At 35.4% G+C, this 19,969-nt stretch overlaps 1 protein-coding gene across 1 annotated transcript in view; it reads left to right on the plus strand.

Annotated features, from left to right (window-relative positions):
- The first annotated feature begins 5,922 nt into the window (after positions 1 to 5,922).
- The window catches only part of LOC136799634 (tetratricopeptide repeat protein 39B-like), a 35,235-nt gene continuing 21,188 nt past the window's right edge, over positions 5,923 to 19,969 (plus strand). The window contains exons 1-11 of the mRNA XM_067056359.1: positions 5,923 to 6,138; positions 6,402 to 6,477; positions 6,950 to 7,005; positions 7,623 to 7,699; positions 8,435 to 8,502; positions 14,440 to 14,504; positions 15,935 to 16,040; positions 17,518 to 17,583; positions 18,074 to 18,182; positions 18,752 to 18,819; positions 19,198 to 19,257. Coding sequence (XP_066912460.1) covers positions 6,026 to 6,138; positions 6,402 to 6,477; positions 6,950 to 7,005; positions 7,623 to 7,699; positions 8,435 to 8,502; positions 14,440 to 14,504; positions 15,935 to 16,040; positions 17,518 to 17,583; positions 18,074 to 18,182; positions 18,752 to 18,819; positions 19,198 to 19,257 — 864 coding nt within the window. The 5' untranslated portion in view covers positions 5,923 to 6,025. The remainder of the gene's footprint in view (positions 6,139 to 6,401; positions 6,478 to 6,949; positions 7,006 to 7,622; positions 7,700 to 8,434; positions 8,503 to 14,439; positions 14,505 to 15,934; positions 16,041 to 17,517; positions 17,584 to 18,073; positions 18,183 to 18,751; positions 18,820 to 19,197; positions 19,258 to 19,969) is intronic.

Raw genomic sequence — 19,969 nt, forward strand, 5'->3', positions numbered from 1 at the left:
GTGCCATGATTCGCACGCCTAAATTACTAAAAATTACTATGTAGGCGTGCGATGATCACACGCCTTCTTTTTTCTTATGCCGAAGCCTGTTCATGGGGAAGCTCTGAAACCCCTGGACTGAACCAAATTAACAAAATTATTACTAAATCTCATACATTCATTAACAACAAGGATGAAAACAATCTCATACTCAATTTAGAATTCAAAGCACTAAACATAAACAGTTTATTTAAACTTGAAGCTTGTAAAGTTGTACATAAATTAAAAAAAAAGATCTAAGCAAATCATTAATTGATCTATTCACTCGCCATCCTCGCCCCCATGATATCGATAACCCAACCAACCGTAATGACAAAAACAGCGTCTTTGTTATTCATTCTAATAAAGCTGATTGCCCTGTCATGTTCCATGCCCCTTTAGCGTGGCATCAACTTGATTTCTACAACATTGCTGAATTATCTTCACATTCCCTCTGTAGTCACCTAAAAGATAGGTTATATAAAACACAATAGAATGATTATCGATTATACTATTTTTCATTTGGTTTGTTATATAACTTGAGCTATTTTATTTTACTTTATTTTATTTCAAACTTCTTTTATTGCTGCTTTAGATTTTTATTTGTGTGTGTATATTAACGTTATCATGCCCCTGAGACAGATCTTCCTTTAGTTTATGACTTTATACAAAAATGTTCCCGTAATATTTTAAAAGGTTTTTATACTGGTGAGTGGCGTAGAAAGCTCCCTTTTATGAGCTCTTTTCACTCCCAGGCTTTTATTTACTGTAAATAGTAATGCAAAAGCAAAAAAAAACTTAAACCTAAACCTAAGTCGGGTAACTTGCATCAGTGGAGGCAAATATGCATAGCCCTCAAATGAATGACCTGTCTGGTCATTAAAATACAAAGTTAAATCAAAACAAAAATTTAACCTTTTATCTCAATTTTAGAGCAAGCTTCTAGTTGAAATTGTTAAAACCGCTACCCTACAAGTTGGTCTAATGTAGTCATCCTTCATCAATCAGAATCACTGATTGAAAAATATGTTTTCTCCTCTGACCATCACTAACCAAAGAAATAAAGAAAAAAAGAAATCAATTCAAAATTCCGACCTTCCTATTAACCTCCAGCTCTAAAGGTGGGTGTCAGAATTAGAAGAGGGACAGCATAAATTTTGTTAATGATGACATCAAATAACAGATGTTTTATTTTTACAACACATATGTTACAGTACCTATCAAAACAATGATAAACAAAGACAAAAATAGTAATTATGCTTTCTAGTGTTATTATGTTCTGATGCTGGAGTTTTTAATTATTTAAAAACATGACATCACGTCTAGCAAAAGGTCTATTTATCTGGTTTCCATGTAAAGCACTTTGATAAGGTAATACAAATGCTGTATTTGGAGATGCAGTGGAACCAACTACTCTGCTAAAGGAATGCTCAAAGGAATCATCAAAATTACAGACCAGACAAATAATAATGTAGTCCTCTAAAAGCCACTGTGATCTGCCGTGATTGAGAAAAGTGAAATTTTTAGAGGAAGGAAAAACAGGCAAAATGTTCAAAAATGAAACTTCAAAAATGAATGGAAAGGAACATACTTCTTGTGAAATAATTTTGGGTGGATGAAAAAACAGGGCTGTACCAAGGAAGTACTAGATATCATATTTCAAACAACAAAACAAGGAGATTTTCAATTAATTACACAATATATATTTTCAACTTCCTGGTGTTCAGACATGAAAATCAGGAAAAGAATTGATTCCAAAATTATCTGAAATCCTCTTTCTACATCCTGTTAAGTGGGAAAATAAAGTAACAAAAGGTAAATATAAATAAATCAACTTTTTATCTATCTATATCTCTTATAAATCAAGGGTTTTATCACCATACACTGTATACAAAGAAGATTCTCAGTGAGATGGGAATGGTTAGCATAACGATAAAAAACCATCTTATACACGCATTCTTTATAGACCATAGTATTCAAATCTACTTTCTGACAGGACATGACAAAGGGGAGGGATTTAAAGATGAAAACCCTTAGCCAAATCCTGCAGAGCAATTGAAAATCTATTTGAGGTAAAACATATTTGTTTAAGATATGCTTTACAAAAACACAAGGTTAGATTTTGACCTTCAAAAAGTTGATCGAATACCTTTAAAATAAGATTTTGAAATCAGTGAGTGTTTCTTTTATGTGTTTACAGTAATTAAAGCTGACCTGTCAACATTGACCTGTGACATGTGTTTCAAACGCAAGACCAGTTACAAAAATATTGAAAGCAATCAAATATAGAATTACCAAATAACACAGTATATATGATTTAAGTGCTGTACCCTAAGACCATATTGTAAAATCTGATGTCTTATTATTTTATCTGACACCCCCTTCTCACAGACCCAGTAGGATTTTGTCAGCAACTGGGGGTAAAAATGACAGACTCAATATCAATGGGGATTGATATTTCCATATTTTTATGGATGGGGATTTAAATTCCATTGTTTTCAAGTCAGAAAATTCAGTGAGGATGGGAAAATAGCATGATGATTGTTTGCAGCGTGGATTTATTTATTAGATTATTTTCAGTGGGGACAAAAATTGGAGTATAATTTTTCACTGGGGACAATATTTTGGCAATTCTTTCCAGTGGGAAAGGATCCCAGTGGGTCTGTGAGAAGGGGGTGTTAATATAGTATACTAAGAAGTTGTCATAGTGTCCTAGTAGGTTGGTCCCCCCCCTAGAAAATGGAAAAAAATCCCTCTCCCCCCTTTTAAATCCCCCCCCCCTGAGATTTGAAAAAAAATTCCCCCCCCCCCCCTAGAAATTTTTTTTTTCAATTTGCTCTTGATGCTTCTATTCACGTTATCTCTGTTATATATACAATGAAAAATTGAAAAAAAGTTTCCACAGAGTGAAATGAAAAGTTAAAAATGAACTGCTAGTGAAAGATAACTTCCAATCAATTTATTCACAAAGCGATAGGCCACACCAGAAAGATTTCCACATTAGAAAAAAATAATGTCCCCAGATTTTTTCTCCCCCCTAGACTTTTTGGGGCCATTTTTTCTCCCCCCCCTTTTGATTACCCCCCCCCTAGATTTTTGAAAACCATTTTGCCCCCCCCTTTTCCTATTTTCTGAAAAAAAATTCCAGGACGCTATGGTTGTAGTATCCAAAATAATGGATGTCCGGTGGGATTTTATCAGCCAGTGGGGGAAAAATAACGGACCAAAACTCGATGGGGATTGATATACCCATGTTTTTTATAGTTCGAGAGCTGTCGATATTCACAAATTTGGGCGTCATTTACGCGCAATGATATCAAACCATAGAATGGCGTACATCTATAATTAAAAAGCTATATACTCTAGTTAGGTATTGGGTAAAATGTTGTGGGATCCATAAATTTAGAGTCACTCCACGACGACTTGAAAATGCTGTAACCCAGAGATGTATTACACCAATCCTAGTCTCTTTTTCAAAACGACTCGTAATGAGGAATCTTTATAAATTGAAAGATGCTCCCATTATTTACCTTAAGTGGATAGAGGTGATTTTCAAATCTTGAGAATATTAGTATTCGGCGGAATTTAATAACGTGGATTTGTCAAAAAACCGCGAAATTAAATTCTGCAAAAATTTCTTCACTTAAGTAGAAGTTCTGCATAAGGGAAGATTTCAATATCAAAGAAAAGAAACAGGTAAGAGAAAACAAAATACTGAATCACTGATTCAAAACTCATCTGGTGTGTAAGAGGAAACCCAGGGCGCCACGTCTTTCAAACAGGCTATTTTTTACAAGCCCAAAGAGATAACAGGAGAATGAAAAAGGGGTATCTGCCAAATAAAATGAGTAAAAGGTAAAAAAAAGCTTAAAAATGAGTCCCTTTTTGGCCATTTTGAGCAACTGATGAGCTACTGATGAGCAACTGATCACGTCATTATGGCACAATGACGGCATCGAAAATGACCTAAATTTTCCCCAAAGTGTAATTTGATGTTATGGACACACTGCTGGAGAAAGAAAAAGGGAGCATCTGATATATAAAAAAATTGAATTAAAACAACACAATGACGTCATCAAATAATGATATAAATTTCCCACAAAGTGTAATTGGATGTTATGGACACACTGTCCAAATTTCATCTCTAAATATTGAGTAGATCAAGCGCTATAGAAAGTTTCGTCTAATAGGGGGGGGGGTTATTTTCGACCCCCTAAAAATTCTCAAATTCTTCAACTTCAGGGGCGTCTGACCAGGTCAAGGAACCGAATTTTTTGGTTAGATTTTCGATTTTCATTGTCCCTAAGGGTTGCACTTATCACCTGTAAAATTTCAGCCATGACCTAAATTTAGGTCCTTTTTTGACCTCTTTTTTGGGCATCTGACCAGGTCAAGAAACCGGATTTTTTGGTTAGATTTTCGATTTTCATTGTCCTTAAGGTTTGTACTAATCACCTGTAAAATTTTAGCCATGAGACTCATGACCTAAATTTAAGCCCTTTTTTGACCTCTTTTTTGGGCTCGTGGAGATCAAAGAGACCGCTAGTATTCGATCTGACAAAACTTTTTTGACAGTTTTCGATACGGCAAACACGTCGAGGATGGTTAAAATTCTGAGGCTTATGACCTAATAAAAAGGCCGACAGCTCTCGAACTATTATGGCTGAGGATTTGGGACAAGCTGGAGTTTTTACAAGCTCTTATGTGATTTGGTTGGTCGTTAAGTTGATTTCATTACTTTTTTTAAAGAACGCGTCATCTCTATTACTTCAAATGACCAATTAGTGAAGTATCTTATAAAAACTCCAGCTCATCTCGAGGATTTGACATCCATTGTTTTATATCCAGAAATTTTAGTGGGGATGGAAAAAATAGCACAATAGTTTGTGGTGAGGAATTTCCTTATCAGATTGTTTCCCAATGGGTCTGTGAGAAAAGGTCTTCTAATAAGTGTCACTAAGAAATTAAGGAACAGGTAAAATATTCTTTGAGAGCAGCCTGTAGTAGAAGGATACTTTACCTTTAAAAGAATAAGAATAAGTTTTGGGGCATTCCTCACTGTTTTTCGAATAAGATGTAATAAAGATGCTGTAGACTATTTCATGTTTGCAATGTAAAGATTTATTAACTGGTTGTGACGTACCTGGTCTAATACAGGTGAAATATGTTGTTCTGATTGGTTCTCAACACTCAAGCGTTCTTTATTTTCCAGTAAAGACCGCTGCTATTAGTGACGCAAACCTTGGTTGCACTTACATATAGTTTTCTTCTTCAGAATTCATTGCAATGAAAAGCTTCGTCAGTTTGAACAGGAGTTAACGACCTTAAAAAATCAACTATATCATCATCTTACGGTCGAGGTAAAGATGGTGAATCCTACCCATCAGTCGCCGATGACAGTTTCCAGGTCTCTTTAATATAGCCCAGTGCCCCTACTCACTGCATCAGTGAAAGCTAACTTTCCCAATCATTGAGCAAGACGCTTGGGCTTCTGGAGTAAAAGGAAGATTACTTCTGAGCACATATACCTTTATATTTCGCCGCAGTATATTTGCAAATCCTCCAAAGGTAAAGAATAGCACTTATTACACATAATAAACATTTTCAAAACACCTCTTTACATTTAACTAGCTACAAATCGATAATTTAATGAAAATAAATTATTATTACATGTTATGATAACAGCAGCAATATCAGATTCAATTCAAAGGTATTCTCACTTGATTATAGGTTCAGAGAGAGAGAGGTATGATACCAGATGATACAAAAAAGAACTTTATTTATTTTGTTTTCGCCAGTTTATACTACATAGAAAGGCAGGGAAAGAAAGGCTGATTTGGTAATTCTGACAACAAGATCTTCACATTTTTCTAGATTTTTAAAAATCACTTTTTTTATACATTTAGTGCTACATACTATTCACAATTACTTGATAAAATTTATAATTGAATTAAAATATATATGATATTTTGTGCAATTAACAAAAACACAAGCATATCCACATCCAATGTCAATGTCAACAAATTCACCTCTGGGTGAAAGCATACATAACGCTAATGAGGCACTTTCATTATGTTTATCCAACAAATTCAACCAAGCCAAAGACTTTATCGAACCCAAGTAAGTAAAACTTTCATTGTCCCCAAAACACAACCTTAAAGTCTATCTTTTAAAAGACTTACCCTTAAAGGTGGCACATGCCGTGGGTCAGACTATATGAGTGCCCCATTCCCTGGCCAAATTGTATTCACTTTCATAATAAATCTTCATTCATTACAAATTGTGGTTGCTCTATTTTGTTCTTAAATCGAATTTCTTATTTTTGCAATCACATAAGCTCATGGTGGTGAAAATCCAATTCAAATTCAATTTTCTTTTTCTAGAAATGGAGATCTGATGTATCATGCTATCTCAAAAGGGACTATATCATATCTTCAAGCTGTATTGACTTATGAGCCTGTAAGTGTATATTTTACAGACCATTTTTCATGTCTTCTAAAGTGTTTAGTTATAAAGGGACATAAAATGTAATACGAATTTTGTATTTTCCATTTTTGCTACTTCAATTATTAGCTCTTAATTTTGAAAAGATAATTTTATTTGTTTTTTTTCTCCAATGGCTCAAAGATTGAATATGGGGATGGAGGATATAACATTTTTTGGAAATTTACCCCCCCCCCCCCGGACATTGTGATTTTTGACTCCCCGGACAGCAAGTCTAACCCCCCGGACAAGCATCAGTTGACCCCCCGGACATTAAAAAATACCCTCAAACAGAGCAAAAGTTTACCCCCTGGACAAGGCAAATTTTGTAGATTTTACACTACCCCCCAGAACACTATATCCTCCACCCCCCCATGTACGAACATTGTCTGGAAGAGTCCAATCAGTTGACAAATTGTAGAAAAGTTAATGGTATTTCATTTTTCAGGAATTGATTGCTTTAGCATATGAGAAAGTCAAAGATGCTTCAATTTTGTGTGATAAGTATGATATTATGTATACATAATAATAATGTCCGTTATTACAATATTATTTCATATAAGGCAAGGCTAATTTGATACGTTGTTTTACGGGCCAAGCTACCCAAAAAAGAGGGTCGGTCGGTCGGCAAAAAATAAAAACAAAAGTAGAATTTCATCTATAAAATCTCCTGAAAGGCCAGCAAAAATATTACATCTTGTGAAATAGAAAACAAAAAGACACAAAAAGGTCGAATTCATGGATAAAATGAAAAATGGAACATAAAATTCTTTGAAAAACTAGCAAAATATTGAATATTTTGGAGTCTATAAAAAGAAATGATAATAAAAATGTACTACCAAAATAAATTTCGATTTTGGGAATCTCAGGGTCATGCGGACCTGTAAAACAACTAATCAAATTGTTCTCTCCTAAACGTAAATATTAAATAAATATATAAATATTAAATGTCAAATACAATGATGCTGTGCTCAGTGAAAAAGTGAGAAAAAAAAACTCTTACATTATAATTTAATAATAATAAAAAAGTGAAGTTTATTATACATACTTTGTTTATAAATTTTAAAATAATAAGACGTGATATCAAAAAATGTATTTTTTTGTTGTTTTTTTTCTTTTAGGTATCGCAAGAAATATTCTTGGGGAGAGACGATTCAGAGTTTTGTATCAAAACAGTCATACAACGATTTTACAGAGGGTAATTAAATTTATAAATCCTGAAATCAGATTGTGATTATTTTCTGCTCATCACTGTGAAGTTCTGAAAAGGACGTGTGAAAACAACCGATTTCACGAATACATGTTTTTTCTTTTATAAGCATAACGTTTATAAGCATATGCAGGCTTAGTTTTTGGTACCTTAGCAATGGCTCTATTGTTTGAGAACAATAGAATGCTATGCATAATGCCAGCCTGGAATTGGGACAGACACTTGTTTATAACAAAAAACATGTGTGAAATCTTAAATTTGTAAGGACAGCACTCGTCTAATAGGACTGGGAATGACAACAAAGTTGCATGATGAATATACTCGAAAATAGGGCGCCGTATCACCAGGTATCAGAGGAAAAGTTCAATTTTTGACATTGAGGCACGGAAACCGATTATTGTTATAAAAGTGGCTATTTTCCTCAGATAGTTAATTTTTAAGCGCCTTCATGGGTTCATAAGTGTGCCTAAAAAAATTAAGACCATCTGTTATCAGGTTATCAAATTATAAATTGTTTTTTTTCCTAAATTAAAGTTCATTATAATATGATAGCCTGGTCTTGAAGCCGATCGGTGTAACCTTTAGCAACATTTGAATTTACCTTTCCTTTTAAGAGTAGATTCCCAAGGAACTAAAGAAAATTCACTATTAGTAGATTTTCGCATACCACGTATTTCACTATTATTTTTTACTCTTCTTCACTTACATATTTTTTGTTTATAGAGGAGCTTCATGCAGAATTGTGTTATGCAGAATGTCTATTGGAATGGGCCTTGTTGACTTTTATTCAGGTATATGCTTGTAAGCGATATAGTAAAGTAAAGTAAGTCTGCGACCGCTTGAGGGCGGTCCGAAGGCTCCCTTTTCGTATAGCTGTCTACCCGTAGGTAGGGGAGGGCGCCACTCCTTTCCCTGGATTTCTCCACTTACCCTTGATCCGTCTCTTTAGTTACTGAGCATCAAGCAGAGAGGCATCAAGTACCATTTTGGGAACTGGTATGACCCGGCTGGGGATCGAACCCACAACCTTGTGCACCGTAGCTGGATGCTCTATCTTCATGCTACGGTCGTAAAGGTAGTGCATACAGCTCACAGATATTTTATATAATACCCACTAGATTGAGAGACATTCCCTATTTGAAGAAAAATAATGCGCCATCTTTGATTGAAGTGACGATTTAGCTTGCGCGACCCTTGAAATTTTGAAGTCATTGCAGTGTCAGAAAAATTCTGTGGTCTATATTCAGCAAAGATGGCGCACTATTTTGCTTCACCTGCCATGGCTTGGAAAAGATTGAAATAGCTCTATCTAGTGTTTTATATAAGATATCTGTGATTCGGCTACGATACCCAAAGTCGTCGTGGGCTCAATCCAGTAAGATATAAGCGAAGGCTATATGGCTAGCGTTGACTTTTCTATGTATGATTTGAACCCATTTAGATCCCACATAACTGTTGCGCGGTCTGCAAGGTCTATATGAACACTGGCTTGGAGGTAACATTTAGAAATGTAAAACGGCAAAACAAAGAAAGTGTTAGATTCAACCATAGTCATCTAAAATATGGTGCTTATTTTAAGGCAACGTTTTTGCTTGCCTAAAAAATATTGAAGATTCCTATTTAGTCTGTGGCTATATCTCTTTGGTTCAATCCCTTGACGGTACATTCCAACCCAGTGTCTCTCCCAGTGTATGATTTTTTTTGGGGCGCCGAAATACAAAGGGCGCAAAAAAAACGCCTCTGATTACTAATTTTGGCGCCTCTTTGCTCTTTTACACCTCAGATAAGCCAGTTTTCGGCCAAAAAGAGAGAAAATGCCCCAAAATATTCGTGCTCGCTCATAGTTCGGTTGTATAGAGCAACCCCCCCCCTAATCTAGGTTCTACCCCTTTTCAAAATTTGATGGAACGCCCTTCAAAGTCGGTGTCATCGTGATATTTTCCCACTTTGAAGACATTATGCACCACTCATATCAACTAAAATAATCGCATATTCTCTCTTGAAAAGAGCTGCTTTTGAGTCTATTTGTAGTATTCCTTGTGAAAAGTGGTAAAGTTTTTAGGATTTTAACCCAGTCCGAGACTGCAAAACTAGAAATTTAGAAAGATGGGTTCAAAGAACTTTGCTAACCCACCCCCCTTCTGAAAACTTCCCCCTTTCCACAAAAGACCCCTCTCTCTCACCCCTCTCTTTCTGAAATTTTTTGTTGCTTCGCTCGCGTAATTTTTACAAAGATATATACTTTTCGTAGGGGGCTGCGAAATCAAAATCTTCTAAAATTGCCTCCCCAGTTTGCCCGAATTTTAGTCACCACGCTACTGTCAGGTTGATACTGGCTATTACCGCCGACCTTTATATATCCCTGGGCCAAGTTACTTAATGCCGGCCAAGCAAAATATTATGATAAAGTTTTTTTGAAATTGGCACCTACGGAGAGAGCGCTAGATCTAGTTTCGCTAAAGATGTTGCGCCGTTTGTCGTTAGGCAAAGTTTCAAACACTACAATGGCTTCTTTGCGGGTACCAACTTTCAAAAAAACTTCGATCAAAGATGGTGGGCCAGGGATATGTAAAGGTCAGTGGCTATTACGGGTTGTTTCGGATAAACATTAAGATAGTTTTCAAACCTTTTTCATCACCAAGCCATCCTTTCCACACAATACCCTTCCTTCTTATAGCAAGTGTTTCCGTCTCCGAGTAAAGCCCATTCGGATTTATTGTATAACAGTTCTTAAACCAAAATCCACCTTCATATTTTTCGGCACAATTTTCAGATGGACTTCCATCATTATCCGAATCTTTTGTGGTAAAAAACATGGTGTCATGATTTAACCAATCGTTTTTTATATCTAGTATTGTACCTTCTGAAAAATTGCCAGTGTGTAGTTTATACTTTTTATTTTCGTTTTCAATATAAAACCCATTGTACGTCAGTATCCTCCACCCGTTAGAAAAAGAATTTGCGGCTATGCGTAATTCTATATTACGATTTCTCGTCAATAAATGGATATTTTCATTGCCAAGCCAAAAACTTGAAGATAAGTCACCAAAACCATTTTTATATTCATCCCATGTTTTATCAAAACTGACAGAACCATCACCTCTTCGCTGAATAACTATCCACCCTTTGCTACCATCCATCTTGCATTTAACTTGTATTTTGACACGATTGTGATAAATATAATAGACACCACTTTCATATCCAAGGTCTCTCCAGTGTTGACAATCAATATTCTGATGAACTGCTGATGCCAATATTTCTCCAACTGTAGATACCAAGTAATCTGATACATTGGTTAAAACTCCATACAGCTTACACCACCATGTTGTATCGGATATCTCTTTATATTGGAGATACTCACAGTGTGTGAAGTTTTTAAGGCATTTGCCAAAGCAATGATCTTTTGATGGTACTTGGTCATCAAACCAAGGTTGAGGACCATCAATAGCAGCGTGGTTGTAAAGATGTTTAAACTTTAGGAATGGTAAATGTGGGTTTTGCTGTCCAAAACAATCCATTATGAAAAAGTTTATTAACAGTAACATTCGAATGATCAAAATCTTCTCCATTTTTGTTTTTTCTTTTTAATTCTTCTCTGTTTTACTTTACAGTATCGTTCGATTTATTTTCACTTTAAATCTTTTTCTGAAAAACTAAACCACATTCATTATAAAAAACGATGAGTGAATGTGTTTTTTGTTTTAAAAAAAGTATTTAGGTGACATGGTAATACATGTTTTTTTTATTAGATCAACCAACATTTTTGAAGCCTTTGGATGTTCTTAACTTTTTCAGTTTTAAGACTAAAAATGTTCTTAAAAAATGTTTTAAATATTATTATTTTGTGAATATTTTTGACCATTTTCCCTAAGAAATAGGGTGTTTTAGAGTCCACAAAGCCTGAAAATGTTCTTAACTTGCTCTTAAAATTTTGGCCATCGAAGCCTTATGTTCTTATATAGTTTGTTCTTTTATAAAAAGAAACTTGTATATCAAAATCCATAATTCATCTACATAAATTTTTTAAACCAAACACTATTTAACAAATTTTAGCTTCTACTAATATGAATTGATCTTTTAAAGGGACATAAATGTTGTTGCGAAATTTAAAAAACAAGTTGTATGCATTGTAGTCTAGCATGCGAAACAACCAATTCAGACATTAGAAAAAACAATAAACAATAAGTAATTGAAAATCGTAGTGGTCAAAAAACCTAAATATGCTTTATACGTTTCATATCGAAAGTGAATCGCTATACACCTTTCCCGAATTGTTTGGTATTTTTCGAAGGTCTTCAAACCATATTGAAAAAGCTTTTTTCTGTCAATTTTTATGACTGTTTTTGTTCACGGTGAAATTACTTGAAAAAATTGAAACATAAAGCCCGGCCTCGTTTCCAAGTAATTCTATTGTTTATAAAGAAATCTAAAATCAAAATAACTCAAGAACTGGAATTGCTTTTTTCATAATTCTTTTTTCATTTGTTTAGTTTTGCTACGATTTTATGAAACTAAATGGAAACATCCAAACACTAAAACAAAAAAGTCAAAAAGCCTAAATAACAATTCGGGAAAGGTGTATTTCTGATTAAAAATATCTAGTAGATATGTTTTTTCATTTCATCATGAATATTCTTAAAGGTTTTAGTTTTGCCTAAGTGTTCCCGTTTCATATCAGACACATGTGTTATATCAGGTCGATGTCTCCTATTGTTATATTGTGTTAAATTTCGTGCTGAATAAACAAAGAATTTTTTTCTGAACAATCTTGCTCCACATCCGTGTCAATCCAATGTGAAAAAGCTTGTGACTTAAAATTGATGAGTAAGTAAACGATATCGCTCTTATTTAAAAGCAAAACCTTTTGACTTCCAACGTCTCCTGTAGTTTCTGGTATTTGAATTAGACACGATAAAAGAAGGGTCATATGTGACCCCCTAAGCGATTAAAAGTACCTGGAAATGGGACCGGTCTTTAGACAATCTTTTAAGGGCCGGTATAATGACCGGTAAAAATTTACCAAAGGCCGCTACGAGTCTAGTTTTAGCTGCCGCTGCGAAGCGTCCGGTCCCAAACCGGCCCCGATCACCCGGTCGACATCCTTTTACAAGAATTATTTGATGTAATCGCTCCTAAAATCACTAACTAGCGGCCTGGACCGGTCTAGCGAACGGCTACGAGCGTCTAGAAGCAGCCATGATCGTTAGAGATCACTTTTCTAGAAAGTGTGGTATATAAACTACGCCTAAGAAACTCATTAATGTTAGTTAAATCGACAATTATTCAATTATTTATCAAAATAGTGAATTTTTAGCAATACTCGAATCTCATTCGGCATTGAATTAAATTGAAAACAATAGTCTTTTCTCAAGTTTTCTCAAGTTGTTTATTTCAATTTTTTGAAAAATGCGTCACTCAAGATGAAGTCATATAAAAAAAGCCGGATTTTGATCACGATATTTTGATTTTTAATAACTGACTGTGTAACAAACGGGTGTTTCCGTTAGAAAAATGACTCACGCATATGAAGAATACAGCTAGCACAACACGTCCAAAAAACGTCATTCGAACGTCCATGCATGTAGCGTTTAATGAACGTTCAACCTATGCTGTTTTTCAGCATGAATTTAGAAATTTAGGCAAAACCCTAAAAACAAAATAAGCAGTGATCTATAGGGTCTGCAGGTCTAAAATTTTCCATCCATTACCACCCTGGGTCAAAATATGCCGAGTACTCAGGGTTTTTCTCCTCGTGCGATGCGTTGAGACTCACGACCCGAAGGCCTATTCGTGTTCGCCTAACGCCAAAACGAAGGTATTCATCGTTGCTTTGTGGATTCTGACTTAGAGGCGTTCAGTCATAATCCAACAGATGGTAGCTTCGTACCATTGTCTTTTTAAGCAAGTGCAAATGCCAATTGTCTGGATCTGCGGTTTCTCTCGTACTGAGCAGAATTACTATTACAACCCCCCCCCCAATCACAGAAAGGTATCAGGGCACAATTTTCATACCAAAAAAGAAATTTCTTAAAACAATAAAACTAAACATAAATTTTTATTTCCATTGAAAAATATCTAATGTTCACAACGTCCATATAATGTTAAATGAACGTTGAAACAACGTTGTGTGCCAGTTGGGATATCTTTTACTATTGATTTTACAAATTGCTGACATTGAGGCAAAATTTAGGATCTTACTGTTACAAAGGGCGGTCTCAAAATTATTAACGAAAAAATAAATCTCAGTTTTTCAGACACTTTCTCATTTTTTGCCTCAATTGAAGGGGAAATTGAAAAAAAATTGCTTTTTCTTTAGCAAAAAAATGAAGAAAAGTAAAGATTTTAAGTCCATTCTAAAGGCACCTAATTTTGAAAGATATAACAAATTTTCAGTGTGACGTTATCGACCAAAAAATTAGAACAGTGGAGGGCGAACCAAAGTTAGCAGGTTTATCAAACCTGAATGACGCGTATATAAGTTTAAAAAATTAGCCAATTTGTCGAGTCCCAGAATTGAGGCTATAACTTCTGACTACTTGATTTAAAAGGCTATAAAAATACATTTCTAATGGTGCTAAAAAAACATTGTCTCACTCTTAAGTTGTAATATGCAATTTTAAAGTTTTGAATTATAAATAAAACAAGTTGAAAACTTTCACATTTTTTGAAAGAATGTTGTGGGCTGGAAAGGTTTAAAAAAATAACGTTCGATAAATTTTTCTTTTTAGGATGAAAATCTTATGAGTTTCATTAAAGGAGGGTTGAAAATCAAAAATGCCTATGGAATATACAGGTATTTATTTTTATAAGAAAGTGTATTCCGGAATTGAAAGCGGAAGAGATAGAGCTATTCCAGAAATAGTCTGTACCGCTTATGTTGAGGAGGTGTGACGTTAGGGTGGTCTGGAAAATAAAAAATCCAGGATAGTCTGGTTTTGAATGATAAAGTCAATAAAATCGGGTTGAAAATCCAGGGTAGTCCAAAGAAATGGGAGAATAAAATCCAGGGGGTCACCTTTTTAAGAAAATATCTCCTTAATATAGGGGGTACAATTTCTATTGGAATAGCCCATTTTTTAGTGAAGTATTTTTAAATAGAAATAAGGTCCCAATAAATTCCAGGTTTAATAATGAGGATATCTATTTATATTATAACCTATGTTCTAGTTTTTGCAGTTGACGCTCTCTAATTCGACGTTATTTGATACATTCCATTATTCGATATTACTGAAGGTCACCGTCAACAAGAAACTCTCTTAAACGACGCTCTATTATTCGTTCTTATTCGATAAAAATCAAAATTCCCTTCGAAAAATCGAATTGGAGCGCGTCGACTTAAAGGTTTTATTTTTACATAAATGTCCCATTTCATATCAAACACATATTTCATATTAGGACAGTGTCTCCAAATTGATATATGTGCTGATATAAACACATAAATGCTTTTCTGTTCCTCTTTCTGACCAATCTTGCTCCACATCCGTGTCAATTCAATGTGAAAAAGCTTTTAATTAAAACTGATGAGTAAGCAAACCGTATTACTCTGATTTAAAAACAAGACCTTTAACTACACGATAGAATTCCAGGTTTTTCCAAGGAGATGTGACGTAAACTATAAACTCATCAGGTTGCACGCATCTCTTCTAATATTTTTTAATATAGGGGTTGGGTATCATGTATAAAATTCCCGTCCTGTGTTTGTGTTTTTGAGTTTTCGTGCTATATGAGGGATTTTCAAATTTTATTAAGTTTTAATGAAAAGTTTGAATAGCTAGAGGTCAATACAATCATTGGATTTCTGAAGCTTTTTAAGAAAATTGAAACAGGTTACCCCAAAATTGGGGTAACTCTCGAACGCGAATTTTATAAACGATACGCATTCCCTATATCGAAATCAATTATTGGGATGCACGCAGCCTTTAAACTTAACACCCAGCAAGCACAAGACGTTGTTTTAACGTTCAAATAACGTTATTTGGACGTTAAGAATGTCAAATGGACGTTGATACGACGTCGAGTGCCGACTGGGCAAGTGATCTCTTCTTCAGAGTTAAAAGTTCTTCCGTTTCAAACGGATTTCCGTCTCAGTGAAGTGTATAAAAAAAGGCTTTCCGATCCTAAAATTGTGCATAATTCACCAAAGGTCAAGGATTTGTGTAAAATCCAATTTTCCGTCTCCCAAGAAAAACTTTTCTTTGACTACATGCTTTTTATCATTTGTAGAAACTGTATGACTGCATTAGAGGAGAAATCGAAGACTTTACAATTATCACATACTCGGAGTGATTTTGAAAGTGGTGTTTATATGGGTATCGGTACCTTTAATTTGGTGAGTCTGCAAAACTTTTTATTTATTTCACCAATCTGATTATTTTTTTCTGTGAAATTGTCTGTTTTGAAAATTTTTCACTTTTTACACCCTCAAAACACCTTAAAACGTCATCTTATTGGGGAGAATAATAATTTTTATTGCTTAAAATAGTAGTTTTAAAAAAAGTATGGCATGGGTCTGCAAAAAAGTGGGGGGGGGGCAGTGGGGGGGGGGCACCGGAGGGCCGTTGACGGGACCCATCATTTTCTCTGCGTTTGTTGGGGTTGGGGGAGTTATTTTTCTTCTATCGGAAGTTTTCATTAATTTGAACGCCCTGAGTTCCAGTTTTTTTAGCAACAGTCCAACCGATTGAAAGGGAGCGATGGCCAAATAGTCTAAGGCGTCAGTGTTACAAAGCAGGGGTTGGTGGTTGGAATCCCCCTTCTTCCAATGTTCTGTACATTTCATAGATGACCGAGCCGGCTAGCTGTGGACCATGTGAAGATAATCGTAAAACTATCTAAATGTCCTATATTACTGAGCTATCCACGTAAAATATCTACTATAACTAAAAACGCAGAGACATTTTCAACAAAATTGACGAAATCTGTTCCGTTCATTTAAAATTACATTCCAGCCCTACTATATCTCGGACTACCTTATTGGAACTAATTTTTGCGGAAACTATAAATTTTCGCGGTAGAATTTCGCGGTTTTTAATCTTCGCGGTTTTTTTCATTCCGGAATTTTCGTGGGTTTGCCTTTTTTTGGACAAATTTCTTTCATTTTCCTAGAGATTTTTCAATTTTTTCGATAAAATTGAAAAAAATTGTATTTTGTGGGAATTAATTTTCGCGGTTTTTAACTCTCAAAATTTTTTGCGGGCTCAAATTTTCGCGATTTTGACGAAAAACTTCCGAGAAAAATTCCCGCGAAAATCCAATAAGGTATATGCGGACAGAAATTAGGTTTTCCAAACATTTGAGCAAAAATCGATCCTTATGTTCCATTGTAGACAGTAGCCTTTATATACCCTGGACACATTTCAATCCCGGTCAAGCAAAATCTCTGAGAGGATTTTGAAAGTGGTAACCTAATGGCAGCAGGGTTCAATATTGGTGAAAAAACTCAAACAGAAAACTTCACTGAATTACAAATTGACCCATAGCAAGTACCACTTTTCCAACAATCTCGACTAAAAGATGGTGGATAACTTACTCTAGGGTATATAAAGTTCATTGACTATAGATCACCGTTTCTCTAATCGAACCTTAAAGTGCACATGAGATGCATAAAGAACAATAACTGCACCTGCGATAGATTACACTTAGTTTGAGTATCACCCTGGACTTAATATGCTTTTTCATAAATTTTTTGAGTGCCTCATGTTGAAACCATTCCCAAATAAGGTGATAAAATACCTTCAAATGTCTTCAAATATTACTGTTTTAAAAATAGTAGACTTGCAACGTTAAAATCTTTCTTTTTATTTCAGCTCTTATCACTATTACCTACACGTGTCCTCCGGCTATTGGAATGGGTTGGATTTTCTGGCGATAAGGTTTGTTTATTAAGGCTGATCTCCACTTACGCGCGCTCTGATCGCACTTTTTTGAGCAACGCTTATACGCTATTGGTCAAAAGAAAAATAAAGCAATTCCATTGGCGCGATCTGACGTAACGGTTGAAAAAAACTCAAACTTATTTTCTGGTACAGTAGAGTCTCTTTAACTCGAATAAGTTATCTTGCCCCTTGAGTTAACAGTGCCTTTTAACCCAATTTCTCGAAATTTCCTTAATCCGAACAAATTTGTGTTCCCCGTGCGGGTTCGAGTTATAGAGACTCCGCTGTAGCTTCGCTCTTAATACGCTTACATTGGGCTTGAAGGTTTCTGAAACCTGAGGACCGGATTGTTATTTGTAAGGCTTGACCAAAATTGAGCCTCTTTTTTCATAAAATTATTCTTTTAATGTAATCGTGTGTAGCGGGTTCATTACCATGATATTTAGCTATAAAAATCGCTCCTAAACAAAAAACCTTTTTCTCTCAGTTACAAGGTTTACAATGGTTAGACAAAGGATATCACTTGGACGGTCTTCGGTCACCTATGTGCACGGTATCACTACTTGGCTACCATATTGTCGCATCGCCGTTGCTAGGTAACCTGTCTCATTCATTTTCTTTGTTTTGATAAAGTCGATGTCTACGACTATGAGGTTTCTTTCTTTACACACCAGTTTTTTTGCCCTTCCTAAAAATCCAAGTAAAGTCTATCAAGCAACAGTTGGTAAAAATCGACAAAAATTTAATTTTACTAAAAAGGGTCTTTCTTCTCACCAAAACGCAACGTCCTATCGAAATACCACAACCTCGTGATAGCAACTGTAGTATGTGAGGGTAGAGCATCGAGCTACGACGCGCAAGGATGGGTTTGACCCACAGCCCGGTCATACAAAGTGGTACTAGATGCCTCTCTGTTTGATGCTCAACAACTAAAGAGGCGAGTAAATGGTAAGTGGGGAAATCCGGAGAAAGAAGTGGCCCCCTTTCCTACCTTCAGGTAGACAGCTACAGAAAGGGAATCTTTGGGTCGCCCTCGACTGCGGTCGCAAACTGCTATCATCACACATATTGATGTAACATAATTCATCTTTGGTCTTTCTTACTTACTATAACTGTTTGACCAATTGAATTTATTTTCAATTTTTATCCAATTTTTCGCAAACAGGAATCGGAGATACAGACATTCCATACGTTCAAGTCATCCTCGATGTTTATCTAAAGAAATTTCCTGAGGTATTGATACCTTATCGGAGAAAACTTCGTCGGGGAAAATTTTCGTCGGGGAAAAATATTCCTCACTCGGCCTAATTTCGTCACTTTTCCCCGACGAAGTTTTCCCCGATAGGTACATCCTTTTCTAGTTGGTCAAATAAATCATCACAATTACCTCTTGCATTCCAAAAAGCGCTAGCTGGTTCGACCATGGCGTCAGAGCCACCAACCAGAAATTCCCATTTTCAATTCCTCTCTCCTTCCAATGCCCCGGCCAATTGATAGATGGTCAAACCAGGTGCTCGTGGACCTTGTGAAAACGATCGAAAGATACCAAAAATCTTAAATTACCTATACATGTAGAATATCGACTCTATTATTTTTATCATTCCATTTTAGAGTTCTATCTTCTTATATTTCTCTGGTCGATTGAAACAAACTCAAGGTTTACTGGATGAGGTATGAATTTTTCTTACTTTAGCTGTGGTCTAGATGGTCCTTTTTCGCCCTGCAGAAAGTTGGCAGTCTAAAGTCAATGCATTGCTCCATTCTGCAATAACTTCTTTCGATCTTTTTCAAGCAAAGATTTTTTACTACCAACTTTCTGCCCACTTTTTGCCCACGCTAACAATTAAAATAGACAGGGCAGAAAGTCGGCTGTCTAAAGTCAATGTATGGTCCTTTTTTGACTTCGTTGTAATTTTCAATATTTTTCAAGCAAAGATTGTAACTGCTTACTTTCTGCCCACTTTTTGCCTATTAAACGATCAGAATAGGCATGGCAGCAGAAAGTCGCCTGTTTAAACTAGAGCTTACTTTTTGAATTGTTTATAATGACTTTGCCTATCTGTTATAACTAGCTCTTTGATTCCTATTTACCACTAATTAAGCGAATGAATAGTTTAGTTGGATAATATGATCTAGGTGATAGGTATCTTGGAGCTGAGAGTAAGCGTAGCGTTCCACTTAATAACTATTCACACAATACAATTCAGTCTCGATCCGAAATGAAAAAAGCAACTCATTACTCTGTACCAGAGTGTATCTCACGTTTATCGCTTCGTAGTACACTCTGTGTGCACACTGTCTGTTTGATAAAAAAATTCCCGTACGGAGACCTCTTCGATGAAGTATAATTTATAAATAGCAACACTTCTCTCATCGTCTTCCC

The sequence above is a fragment of the Clytia hemisphaerica genome, unplaced genomic scaffold, assembly GCF_902728285.1.
Source record: "Clytia hemisphaerica strain Z4C2 unplaced genomic scaffold, Clytia hemisphaerica genome assembly, whole genome shotgun sequence".
Lineage (NCBI taxonomy): Eukaryota > Metazoa > Cnidaria > Hydrozoa > Leptothecata > Clytiidae > Clytia > Clytia hemisphaerica.